Source organism: Phalacrocorax carbo, chromosome 1, assembly GCF_963921805.1.
Source record: "Phalacrocorax carbo chromosome 1, bPhaCar2.1, whole genome shotgun sequence".
In the NCBI taxonomy this organism is placed as follows: Eukaryota; Metazoa; Chordata; class Aves; order Suliformes; family Phalacrocoracidae; genus Phalacrocorax; species Phalacrocorax carbo.
In genome coordinates, this window is record NC_087513.1 from 171,324,821 (window position 1) to 171,339,158 (window position 14,338).

Genomic DNA, 14,338 nt, shown 5'->3' on the forward strand with positions numbered 1-14,338 from the left:
TGCTTAGATGGATTTGTAACTTTGGAGTCTTTGCTTGAGAGAGGGATGAATAATGCTCGCTCATGGTAGTGTTTTTAAATAGTCCTTCATTGCCCAGTATTGAAAGAAACCATCGCTTGCGTCCCTTCCTCCACCTTAGCAGGTGAGCAGAGATTGAGCGTTGCCCCAGGCAGCTCAGCCGTCGCACAGCCCTCCTTGGGTTCATTTCCCTTGACTACAATTACAGGGGACGACCTCCGGTGTTACCGTCCCGAAGTCTCGTAAAGCCCTGATATGGAATAGGGAACAAATCTCCAGGAAGCGTGTAAGTTGCTCAGCCAGCCACTAATAGTAGCTATCGGTCAGGCGCTACCCAATTCCTGAGCATCGGCTTTAGGCAGAGGACTAGCAATAATGGCCACCACCACCTTCACAGTGCTTTGTCGCTGTCTCAGGTTTGTTACGTGAGGAGGCGCAGACACTGGTTCTATGCTCAGGGTGTAAGTCAACTTTGAAATCATGCAGCCTGTCACAGTTTTCTCTCTTTTGTTTATAGTCTGGAAACTTTCTTCTGCACACGCATAGGACAACAGCACTATTGTTTGTCGGTGTTTTAAGCACTCTTACAGTAAGAAAAATAACAACGGGTGCTACAAAAATGGCTGGAAAGCAAGACGCAGCACGGCACAAAGCACTGACTTCCAGATAACATAACTTTCATCAATGAAGAGAGTAAGTGTAGCCCCCAGTCTACCAGATTGCAACCAGATAGCGCTTAATCCGAAACTTTTGTTTGGTCTCCTCTGTCTCTTTAGAGGAAAGAAGTGGAAAAATGCTGAGAGTGTAAAAACGGTTTGGCCCCAATTTTGTCATGCGTCATCAGAGTGAGTAACATATTCCAGTTTTCACTACTACAGATAGCTGTAATCTTTATTTCCATAAGGAAAAGAAGTACTGAGTTTCTACATGTTTAGCCCAGGGCAAAAGGCATATGTATCTCAGGTTGTTATTGCTAATAATGGTACAAGCCTTGAGTCTTAGAAATGCGTATGCTAATCCAGTAAGACTGCAAAGTGATAATAAAGATAATTAGCGGAATATGTAATATAGAGTTTATTAGACATCAGTAATATACAATGAAAAAAAGCCAAGAAGAATTTTATTATAATCTCAGTGCTGGATGATGCAATAAGGCAGAGCAAATACTCAGAAGAGATTTAAAATGGAGGAATCACTTTTTGTCTTTGAACCAGGCAAGCAAAGTTATTCAGTGGACCAACAAAAAAACAGGAAACGGGTATCTGATTTTTTCTGTTGCCGGAACAGGTACATCACAGAATCATGGCAGTGTCGTCAGTATATTTCATCGATAAAGAAAACACAGACACCAGTTTGGAGGTACATCAGGAGACGTGTTTGGAGACATACTATAGCATGTAGCGTCACGGCACAGGATCTTAAGAGTCGCCATGGAAATGCTTGTCCTCAGTTATGAGTAGAAGTAGTTGCAAATTTTCGACTGCCTTCTCCCATTTGTGCCGCCTACACAAACGTTGCACACAGACACTTGTTTGGGCTGAGTTCCCGAGGAGAAAAATCTTAGGGCTGGGCGTAGTGCCTTACTATGGCTACAGAAGCTTTTCCAGGCAGTCCAGATCAATTGATCGCAGGCAGGATCAGGCTCATTACATCTCATCCCCAAGAAAATGGTCCAGAAGGCTGGCTTTTCCTTGAGCGGGGCTGCTTTGAGTCTCATTTCCATCCAGCAGTAGGGGTAGAAAAGAGCTTAAACTTGTCCCCGCTTCAACTACTATGCTCACAGTTAGTGTGAGAGACCCTGCCTTTTTTCCAGGCATTTTCTGGACAGGTGGATCTAGTAAAGGGTAAAAATGCATTTCACTGTATTGTATTTGTTGCTCTATTTTAAATGTACATGTAATTTCACTAACATGTAATTTTACTAACGATGTAGGTTCACGTAGAGGTGCTGGCAGATAAAACGTGTTCATGAACACACTATCTCATGGTCTTCATGCTGGCCTGCTAGTCTTCTGCAGAGATGGTTCGAACATATTAGACATTAAATGATTTGACCTAATTGTTTGGGTTTCTAAACACAAATTATTCTCCTCCCAATGCTGACATTACTAATAATGGTTAGTGAGCTCCATTCAGTATCCCAACGCTGTTTGATCAACCCAGATCAACTCGTTTGATCAACCCAGAGCTTCATAAGCTCTTTCCAAACCACAATGAAGACTTGATGGTTCCATTCCTTTTTTTTTATAAATGCGTTGATAAAAGGTGTTTAACACCAACCCAAAACATCCTAACGTGCCTGTGAAACCTGTCATTCCCAGACATGAGGAATTAAATGCCCAAATCAGCAGAGATCTACTATAGGATGCTACTTACATGGTATCCTATAGTAGACATTTCTGAATCAGTGTAGTTACTAATAGGCTCCCAATGTGGAGAACAAAGAAAGGGGAAGTCTACAAATCCCATCTGCTCTTCTCTGTTAATAAGCCTGTTGCTTTATGCTGCAATAGCTGCAGGCTGGACTTGCCTTTCAGGCAAGCCAGTAAAGAATTAATTGCAGTAATCCAGTCTGGGCTATACAAAAGATGTGTTACAATAAGGTCAGAGCACGGGCAGTAAACTCCAAGTCTGGTGAGATTATTTTAAAGTGCAGATCCCGTCTGAAAAATTACTCTGAAAGTAGTTTCATAAAAATAGAGCCACTACCATGCCAGCAGAAGTCCATCTAATCCAGTATTCTGTTTTTGACAAAGGCTGATTGTAGCTTTGTTAGGAAAATATCTCGGAAACACGACAAATATTGAGGGATTTTCTCCATCTTTCAGAAGTCGCCGAAACGAGACATCTGGACCGTTTATTTTTGAGAGCCACCAATGTGTAATAATATTACATTTGCCGAGCCCCATTTTTAAACCATTTAGACATTAGGACTCTACAACACCCTGTGGCAATTAGCACTGCAATTTAATTATGTATTGTAAAAAAAACCCTACTTCCTATTATCTACTTTAAGTCTGCTGCCTAGTAATTTAATTGGGTGTCCCTCAGTTCTGGTTTTCTGAGAAAGACAGAATGATTAATCATTCTCTATTCAGCTTCTCTTTGTCATTCATGACTTCATAAAACTCAGTTACTTCTCTTCCAAGCTGACAAGCCCTAATTTATATAGCCTTGCCCCCACAGAAGTCGGGTTGAACCTCCCATTGTTTCCTGTCTCCCTCCATAATGAGAACTGAATTTTCTAACCCATTGTTTCCTTTCTATTAATAGTCCATGTGTTCTTATGTTACGATAGTTTGGGCAAAGGCTGTGACAAAGAAATACTGTAAATCCAAATATACTCAGTTAAAGAAATCAGCTTAACCAAAAGCTTATTGGCTCCTTCAGAAACACTCAGATATTCGTGAGCATACCTTGCTTTAAAAAAGCCGTATGGACTCTCCTCCAATATATCATACATAACCAGATGCCTGTGTATTATGTTATTTATTATAATTTGTACAAATTGGCTGGATAGAAAATCAGCCTAACTGAAACGTAGTTTCCCCAGAGCAGCTTTCATATTTTTTCAAGACTGATGTCCCAGCTGATGCTTCCAATTTGTTTGGCACCAAGCCTGCCTTGAATGATAGGGTAAAATGTCTGTGAGAAGTTCAACGATGTCACACTTCAGCTGCTGGAGAGTTTTTGTGCAGATACTACCTGGTCCTAGCAATTCGCTACTGTTAGATTTATAAATTTGTTCTAAAATATTTGAATAGTTAAACATTTTCCTGGAGTTACAGCACAGATTCTTCATTCTCATTGTCTCTTGCAACCGTTTTTACTTCCTGGCTGTTGCTAATTTCCCACTGATCAGCTTTCTCCTTTTTATACAATTTCTTTTTTTAAACTATTATGATTCCTTCTGGGTTTTTCCTTATTTAATTAATATTAAATTCAAGTACGTTGTAATCACTATTGGAATGGATTTTCTATTGGATCAAATCCAAAATGTCATCATTTTTGTGAGCCCCAGTTGCTCCAGAAAATCAGTGTTTATGGTATCCAGAGATATTGTCTATGCATTAAGCTTAAGGACTCCTAATCTGTAGATCCATCTAGACAGCACTATACACGACAGTTCTAGCTTAATGGATTATTATTTTATTTTGACTCATCAATTCCGTATCAAATCACCCTGGCGTTCAAAGGCATTAATCCTTTCTCTTCCCTTCCCTCCCTTTCCCTATAGACAGAAAGCATCGGGTCTGAATCTTACAAATCACGATGGGTTGTTTCTTTCTAATGAGTCTTCATCAAAAACAAAGACTAATTACGCTTTCAGAGAAGCTCAAACATTTGCATTGTCTCCAGTATACATGTGTATTAGAGAATACAATTTGGTTCACAGAACCTTATGGCTGATGAATAAGAAGGAGAAGGTAGAGGGGAAGATCAAGGTTGTTAATAAATAAGCTGATGATGTCAGAGTAAAGGTTTTGAAATAGCATATAGGCTGTTTGAGTGTAAAATGCTGAAGATCATCATGACAGAAGTGCAGCTTCTCTCCAGGAGGCTAAAAATGCATGACACATTTTGCCAAGAATCCCAATTTCAGCTTGATTTGTCTTCAGGGAACAGTGGCTGTTGACACAGGAAAAGACTTATTTTATGATGACATGAATATACTGGAGGGTTCAACTAGTTCTGGTCATTTCTTTTCTTTTCATCTTCTGTCATCTTTAATTGTGTCTGTCTGCATATAGTTGGAGAAGCAGTTTCAAGAAATTCAGCAGCTTTGCAATAAAGTGGGAAAAATATGTACTATTGACATTAGCAACTCCATCATATGGATAACTAAGTGATTTTTACAGTTTCCAACATGTTAGTAAGTGTAGGCCAACAGGCTGGATGCTTTGTGATACCTTAAAACGGTTTAGAAGTTCCTGTGTGGAAGAACAAAACAGCAATATGCTTAGCGTTGGTTATGTGACATATCTAGGAAAAAATAAATATTGCAAAAACCTTCTCAGTCCAGCAGTAAATATGTTTTCTGAGAAGGCACGTCTGAGGGGCACTGGTACCATGTCAAAAGAGCATGGGAATTTTGCAGTTGCTTGGAACGTTCTTGTGTCAAAGTGGATGTGTTAAATTTTCGAAGCAGGTATGGTTTAAAAAAAAAAAGTACCTGAACTTTCATCCAAGTTCAGTTTGGTCAAGCAAAAATCTTTGCTGAGTGTCCAGAAATGCCCATGTCTTTTATTTTTGTGATTTCTTTTTTCCTGTCAGATGGGATCTAAAAAAAAGCCTAGCATGCAAAAGCCCATCCTTGCACTATCTATAACCCACTCAATCACAGAAGATCAAATAAATGGCAAAGATACCTAGAGGGGAGTTTAGGTACAGTTAGAAAACCTAGATCCAAACTTGTTTTCCAGACCCTCTCTTCCATATACTATATAACCTGCAGATTACTTGAGACCTTTCCTGCAGAGACCAGCATAAAAACCTTTCCCATTCCTCCTGCCATGCCAGGTCTCCTGGGTCTGGGTAGCAATGGACAGATTGGTCTTTCTGGCTCTCGGTCCCTTTTGCATTTTTGTTCGTTCCACTGGTGTACAGTCAGCGTCAGACACACCTGCAAGGCTGGAGGAGAGCTGTTCTGTAACCAGCCCTTTCTGGGACCATCTGGAAATAGAAGAAATGTGGTGCAGCAAGGGCATTTCTTGAGTACACCGGCTGGATTGATGAAGGATGTATGAATTGTGGTATTACAAAAAGAGCTCATTCTTCTTAGCTAGAACTTTTCCTTGTCTTTGTTGCAATTTCTTTAGGAGAACCAAAGTCCTTCCTACCTCCATTCTCCTGTTTCACTTATGTTCCTACTGAGGAGGTCTTGATTCTGAATTCGAAGGCAGGGAAATTTTTAAACAGTCCTGGTGATCTCCGAGTTAGAAAACAGAAACTGGAATTCTCAAAGGACATGCTTTCCTCTGCCTGAGTATCTGGGATGCCTCACACGACAGTTGAAGAGGCAGAAAAAATGCTGCTCCTTCCCTGTTTTCCTCCTCCAGCTTTCCACAGATGTCATTCCTGTCAAAACTGGTACACTTGCTCCCATGGAGAATTTTGTTGTGAGAAAACTGGTATTTTACTACAAAAGGTTTTACTGGTACTTTTACTTGTCTGTTACTTTGGTAAAAGGATAAAAGCAGTGTTCAAATGTGTTTTCAACCGTACACTCTTGTAGATTTTCCAAAACTAGTATTTTTAATATCTGACTGTCTGAGATTATAATGCTACAAGTATGGTTAGCTGGATTCTCATTCTTAATTCCAAGATTTTAACTAAATACGGGGATAACATAATTTAAAGTTCCATGGGTGGAAACTCCCTGGAGGAACCAGAGGGTATCAAGATAGTGGTTGGACTTGATGATCTTAAGGGTCTTTTCCAACCTTAACGATTCTAAAATAGACCAACATTTTCTGGAATATTCATTTTACAGTCAACTTTGACTATTGATTTCAATGGCACCAGTACTTATGGCAACACTATTACTTTTTAAATTCCTATCCCCAGTTTTCAGAATCACTGATTCTGCTTGTCCTTAATTGGCTTCTTTGCATAATGCTTTCATCTTTTTCTTATTTTTTTTCTCCTTTTTTTCTGCTTCTTTTGGGTGTTTAGACATGTTAACGCTATTCTTTTCCCCCCATTAGGAAAAATGGCTTGAGTGCCAGAAAAACTTTGCATTTTCTTTCCAGAAAGGATTGTTTCTTTTTTCCCCCCCCCCCCCCAGTAGGTAGTTTTAAAACATTAACTGCCCATTGTTTTGACCACAATAGCTGTCTAAGCTCCCAAAACAGATGTCTGATGACTGCACAGCAATGCCAAGACTCAGAGAAGTGCTTTTGGCACTCAGATATTGACTCTAACAGGACAAAACCAACCAATTTTAAGTCTTGGCACAGGCTGTGAGACTGTAGCTATCAATTTATAATTGACACGGTTATAAAAACGCCACAAAAAAGTAGTACATTTACAAGCAGCTTGCTTGGAAAGGGAGGTGAATCTGAATTTTCTTGAGGCACTTACATAGGTGCAGCAGTACCACCCAGAGGCCACTGCTGTGCTGGGTACTGCATGAACAGGAAGAGTTAGTCCCTGTCCAAAAGAGCTCAAAGACTAGAAAGGCAAAGAAGATACTAGGGCTTAGAATAAATCATCATATGAAGACATTTCTAGTACTCTCAGATAAAAGCCTCCAAAATTCCACTCCCCCACCATCATACTCCAGCCAAATCTGAGTGCAGACAACTCCTCTAGAAAGAAACATGGCATTAACAGAGATAAATAGAGAATAATTCAGACTGCTTTTAATTATGAATTAGACCATTCGGATGAGATGGAGAAATTCCAGGATCTGGTCTTTGCTCCCAGGACTTTCTCTATATTTACTATGCAGCAGTCATGCCTGCCATGTACAGGCAGTGCAGCTATGCTGTGGGCCATGGGCCACAAGGACCCACCCTGCACAGGTCAGGGAACACGGCAAAAACATTAGTGGGAACATCTAGTTTATTCCACACACCAGCCTGTTCCACTGTGTTAAAAGACTTGGTTAAAACATAGCTATGCTGGGGGAGAGATTGAGCTTGGCCCTCCCACTTTCTGGGCCAGTGATCTGTTCAAAGAGGAGGACACCATCTCTGTGATTTTAAAGGTCAGTAGTTATCAGGAGATTTTCGAGGAGGTCTGATCTTAGCAGTGTGCGCCAAACATGTTTTGATAACATCTGCAGATTCTTCTGCCCGAAATGCAAGGAATGTTTCTAAGTCCCAGTTTTACTGATGCAGGAGATTAGAGCTCAGTTGCTTAGACCTGGCAAAGCACAAAACAGGACAGTAGGCCTTTGAAGTCAAAGAAGGAAATATCTCATGAGTTTAAGACCTTAGTGATTCTGCATCCATTAAGCAGCTAAATAGAGCTATCTTGGTCAACAATTTCAGACTTCGGCACATCAAACCTACCTAAATATTAAGTGTCTTTATCCTCTGTCTTTTTGGAATGAAGGATGTCTCTGCTGTTACGCTGCTGTGAAGAAAAACGAGGTGTTTTGGTGCAGCAGAAGGGAGAAAAGGAGGCTACATTTCTCCCTGGTAGTCTGATACCAACTGGAGTGGAAGCTGAAGCCACCTCCTGGTGTAACAGAGTACCTACAGTGAGCAACATGCAAGTATGGTCAGAGAGCAAAACCAACCAGGCAGGTGGATACTCTTCATTCTAAGCAACAGGATTATATTAAAATACAAAAGAAGGCAAGGGGAATATCCGAGTTCTGACCTAAGTATATTCTGAGTAAATAAACTGAACACTCGATGCTATCCCAACACGACACACATCTCCGTAGCAAGGAGCAAGGAACAGAAGTGACCTACTGAATAAATACAAGGCCCCTTTGATGTTGACCAGTTCTTTACATGCCTAGCTAAGGAGGCTCTATGAAGTAATGGAGGGAGTGTCTTGTTAAACTCACAGAGATGTTTATTTCAAGAGGAAGAGGATGAGAAGACAATGTTACAGATGTTTGCCACCTTATGTCAAGCACTGCAGGGGAGGGGATGCTCAGGCTGAGTGTTTTGTAAGAACCTACACAGGATACAACAGACTATATTAATACAGCAAAGCTGTGCTTGTGACATTCCTTGTTCTTGTAAATATCAGTAGCTTTGAAGCCATCTACATATTTAAATGCATCAATATGTATTATATGCATTATTTCACTCCTTTCCTCTTGCTGCTTGATTCTCCCCCCTGTGGAGCTATGTCCCAGCTTTGTAAAGTAAAGTGTCCATTACACACTGAAAAAATGGGCCTGATGAATCACAAAACCCCACATAATTTAGTACATCATCTCTCAATACAGCTTTTCAGTCTAATTTAATGCATTATTGAAGATAACGCGTTGATTAAAACAGCTGCCAGCAAACTGTTCATTTGGATTGTTTCATGGAAGCACTAGTCAAAGAGAAATAAAACACCACATGTTAATGATATGCAAAAAGGACAAAAAACAATTAAGTTTTGATACGTTGGTATTGAGATGTTAATATGATTTTTTTTAATGAGTACTGCCATGCCAGCTTTTATATGGTAAATATCAAGCACCATAAAACCGGTGTTTCTTTTCAGCAAACTTACAACATATAATAAAAAATAACAAAAAACCACATGGCAAAATTACCAGAGCTGTTCAGCAAGGATGAATTGATGAGCACAGAATTATTATTTATTGTTTCTTCTTGATAATTCCCTGTCAGTGAGCATTTCAGTAGCAGATACTTGGATCCAGAGTTTGCTCTTGGTCTCTGGTGGAGTGAGCTAAAATCTCTCATCCCTTCAAACACTAGGAAGCCCTGGATTCTAATGTGCTGACTCAAATGAACATCTAACGTCTTCCGTTGTAACTGAGCCTTAGCAATAACTGTTGGCCTCTGAACAGGACCAAATTTGTGACCCCAACATTAAAATTTCACCTGTTGTGCAAGTCTCATTGTCTCCTGGTGAAGAACAGGGTAATAACAAGTATAGTTTAGCTAGAATATGTCATCAGCAAGAGACACACACCAGCAAAGGTGTCTACAATAACAGGTTTATTAAAGCTACTACCATTAATTAATAAGGAATTTTAATAAAATTAATAAAACAAACTATCTACTGTTTCATGGGTCCTTTGCATATCAGTTTGAACATCCTTTAAGCTAAGCAAGACAGATTACATCATTGTTGAGCTGCAGGCCCAATGGTTTAAATTACACAGACATCCATATCTCCTGTCTCCACTACTGAATGTGCAGATGAGGAGAGAAAGTTTGGCTGGGACAGCCATTCAACAGTCTAATATTAATCTATGGCTTTGGCACTTTTCACCCTTCTAAGCTCTTGCTCAGGCCCAGCAGCCTCTGAGCACTCTAAGTCTGTCATGGTCATATCCAAGAAGTCCTTTCAAGCTGAGATGTTAGGGAGAAAAATCAGTTCTGAATAACCATGATCTGAAACATCTCATGGCAGAAACTAGTAGTCAACACCTTTGTTTGTCCAGTAAACTGCTGAACTATTTATTATTTTAGGCAAATAAGGCAGGTGACTATTGAGTGTTGTGAAAATGTATTGTAACAAAGCATGAACTCTTCTTTCAGTTTCTATAATACACATACGCTATCCAAAAGGGAAAAAAAAATGCTTTCACTGTAGTCTCAAAAGAAGGAGTTTATCTGGCATAATGTAGAAATCTGAACAATTCACTCCAGATTCCTTTGCAAACCATGGAAAGTAAGACTTACATTCAGAGCATGGTTAACATCACAGTAAAATAGATGTTCACAATCTGACCAGTTGAATCACTTCCTAAAAATGTCAACTTCTCTATGTGACTCTAAAGACAGAATAGATCAAGAAACTTAGAAGTAGACACTGTAGAAGTTTAAATTTAGGCAAGATGAATCCATCCAAGGTGTTCAGATAGTCAGCTTAATAAAGTAGGAAAGATTAATACAACAACGTTATATCATGCAAAGTATGTATTTCACTGTTTCATGGCAACTATTAAGTGTGCACTTCTTAAAAAAAACGGTAATACAATAGTTACCAGAATTACAAACAGAAAGTGGGATACTTCTAATTAAAACCCTCTAAAAATATTTGTCTAGAAGGCCTCTGCAGTAATAGAGATGCATTTTCCAAAGATGATTTGTTCCATCTTAAAATTGTTGTTTAAGTTACTTGGGAAGAATCTTCCCCCGGAGATTGATGTCTCTCCTCAAAGGTACAGAGTGAACCCACCTCACTCTGTACGAAAACAGTTGTTTAAACTGAATAGTTGACTTTTAAATGACAAATCTTTTATGAGATTAGTCCCATTCATGCCATATAAACAGATAACAAATCTTTATATCTGAAGAGTTGTGTTTTCAGTAAAAAGAATACAGCCCCTTCAAAACATTTGTGTAGGTATGTCCTGCTGCTCAGAAAATTTCAATACATTATCAGTAGTTTTACATACAGCTTAGCAGTTTCACAGATCTGATGAATATACTGAAACATATCTTGTTTTGCTTCCTGGAATGTGTGTATGATACAGCATCTAAATTCTCATGAAACTAATTCCTTTGGGAACCACGCAGTAGGACTGCGTTTAGACTATTTGTTCCTAGCAATAAAAATTAATCATTTTCCAGAGTGGTTGGAATTAACAGGCCAATACACTTAACATTACTGGAACTTCATCATGCTTCCCATATGTCAAAATTAGTAGATCCATTTTTCTGCAAGAGAGAAAAGATTGATCAGAAGTGCCAAGCAGATCACTGTTTTCTAAATGTCACACAAGGAAACTTTAGATCAATTAATTTTTTCAGAAAATCTGCTGAAGTCTGACTGTTCCATCTTGTCATTTGCTGAAATAGGATATGTCTATTTATAATGCTCAATATGCAAACCCTTGGTATGTCTTTCTACAGTTTTGTAAGTGTCACAATGCCTTATTATTGTTATAATCTGATTTATTGTAAAATTCACTCTTCCCATCAAATTTTGCAACGGCATAATAACACAAAGTATTTTAACAAAACAAATGGTACTAACAGTGTAATATTTTCATTATGATTTAATAGATTTTGTATCTTCTTTTTATTGATCACAATGACTACATTAGGTGAAAATACTCTTAACCGTGGCTTATTCATTTCAATAGAACAACCTGATTCTCAGATGGACTTGCAATTTATTCTTGTCACTTTCAGGGCAAGATGCCGTTACCTCACTGCAGGTGCCTCCATGGACTGCACAGGTAGGACTCTACAGATTACAACGAGCCCTTAAGAGATCTTCCTCGCAGGCACGGAATAGTTCCTGTGTCTAGAACCTGGGGCTGGATATCATCATAAGCAACCCAGTCTTACAGAATTAAATACTTTGAAAAGGTTTAAGTACACAGAAATGAGCAAAAGCAATAGCTGTGTTGAAATATACTGAAGTTATTTTAATGAACTTCTCTACATTGTTTTTCTTATGTTCAGTCTAATACATCTTGCATCTTACCTTTAACTTTGGAATAGCAGGGCTCACAATGCACAGTTTGTCTGTAAATCCAAATGCTGTCTCCTGCTTTCAGATCTTCCAGTGGTCTTTTACATACTTCACACTTCAACACACAAGCAAAAGTAACAAGAAAAATTAAACCCTCCTCTAATATTCATTCCCAGCATGCTGTCTTTTAGGAAGTAAGCAACCCCTAGAGCAGAATAGGGGTTATGAGCACTGCACTATCATCAAATCTGAACTCTGAAAGAGTAGTTTTAATGAACAGTAAAGTAGACATCTGAGGACCTCACCTTTAGACATCTGAAAATCAGATACCTAAGTCTCAACTAGTTCCCTAGGTTCTCGTTATACTCACCAACCCCTTCTTTCCCCCAGACATTTCCAAAGACTACTTTCTCTGTCTTAGATTAGCCATTTATCCTAAAATAAGATTAATCACCCTTTTGAGATCCTTTTGTTTCTTCACTGAGTAAAGGAGCATGATCAGACTTAATTATCCAACTCAGAGTAGATCTTCAAGAATCTAGACCTGCTTATATCAAAACATTTTATGATCCCTTATCTTAACCATTAACTATGTCTCCCATTACTGCAGAATTTGGACACTGCTTTCACAAATGTCTCAAAAATCTACTTTCTGAGATAGAAAAGCATTGCCTGCATTTCACATATGAAAATACACAGGTATACATGGGTTGACTTCCCAAGATCACAAGGAAAGCCTACAGTGGATGAAGGAGCAAAGTAATTTGATCTATAAACCAGAATCTTGACACCCAGATCATCCTTTTTTTTTTTTTTTTTTCAATCTAATAAAAGAATAGCAAATTCTGGTTTCTCTGGATATTTTGTGCTCTGATAAGTGAAAATCAGCAGCACTTTTACAGCGCAATTCAGCAACTGAATTGCCAGCCATCCCAGAAAGGCTGTAAACCTTTCCATAATTTTCACAATGGCTGTCTATTCAGAGAAATTTGGACTGAAAATCTTTATTAAAATTAAAAATTAACAGTCTTACCCAGACCATCCCTTTGCAGCTAAATGAAAAAAGAAATTGCGTGAGGTCAACACCATGGACTTAAAGGCGGTGTGAGTGATTAGATCCAGGATCCAGACAATATGCAATTGCCTTATGTTACACATGCTCACTAGGGCTAGTGTGAAATTGCAGCTGAGCTCTCAGTATTGATTAGTATAACATGTCACAGTACTAGAGAACTTTTTTTTCCAGTTTTACAGAACTGTGTTTTTTCTATATCTTTTCTATGTAAGCTGCTAGTATTAAGGTACTGTTAAAACAGCCCACTCTCTTCACTCATTTTATGTTTCCTTGTATAAATCAGCAAAAGCCTGGGCATGTTTTCAAAGCTTTGATCACCAAGATTAGCTAGCATTTTTATACAGAGAAAAGACCCTACAATTTGGATTATTTACTCACTGAACTTTTGGTATATACCTTTACATGGAAACAAAGACCTTATACTGCTGTCAGCTACATGCAAATCTCTAATGGATACAGGGTATCTGTAAGGAGCTAAAGGAATATTAATGATGAGAAATTGGACTACTTAGCTAAATACATAAATACAAGCATGAACAACAGACCTACATTAGTTGTTTAATCTTTTTGCCAATGCTTCCATAAATGTGTAGTTACACAAAACTTAAGCTGAATTTTGCTGGCCAGACATGTCCCCACTTGGGAATAGGTAACAAAAAGAATATAAGTTTAAAAAAAAGCTTAAATGCTTAACAGATAACTCAGCCAATACCAAAATGTTAACACTCCTATCTGCATAAAAAGCCCATTACTCTTTAGGTGGGTTGATCTGTCTAAAAAGAATGATGCAAACCAGAGCTTGTATTTACTTGCAACAATAGTATTAAGGAGGTATTACATAGTGATTTCTATGGAAGAAACTGCATTTCTAGTGCTCTCAGAGCTCAGAAAGTCCGTAGGAGACAAAAAGCAGATGTAAATCCATACGTGTTAAGTACAACCTTACTGCTGTGTTCTGCTTTGGGTCACTTTTCATGCAGTAACTAGGTAAAAGTAACTAGGTAAAACTTCTGCTGTTAGAAGCAGAAGTAAAAGCTATGCAAGACTGGGCAGAAAAATGAGCTATGCTAATGAGGTGATTTTGCCGAGTATTGTTTGTTAGAACAACAAACTCTGTGTGGAGATGCAAGCAGAATTAAGACAAATGAAGCAGAAAGAACACAGACTAGA

At 38.7% G+C, this 14,338-nt stretch overlaps 1 protein-coding gene across 1 annotated transcript in view; it reads right to left on the minus strand.

Annotated features, from left to right (window-relative positions):
- Positions 1–8,436: 8,436 nt before the first annotated feature.
- SCEL (sciellin) overlaps positions 8,437–14,338 on the minus strand; it is a 51,189-nt gene continuing 45,287 nt past the window's right edge. The window contains exons 17-18 of the mRNA XM_064447242.1: positions 12,106–12,208; positions 8,437–11,330 (exon numbers count right to left, since the gene is read on the minus strand). Coding sequence (XP_064303312.1) covers positions 11,314–11,330; positions 12,106–12,208 — 120 coding nt within the window. The 3' untranslated portion in view covers positions 8,437–11,313. The remainder of the gene's footprint in view (positions 11,331–12,105; positions 12,209–14,338) is intronic.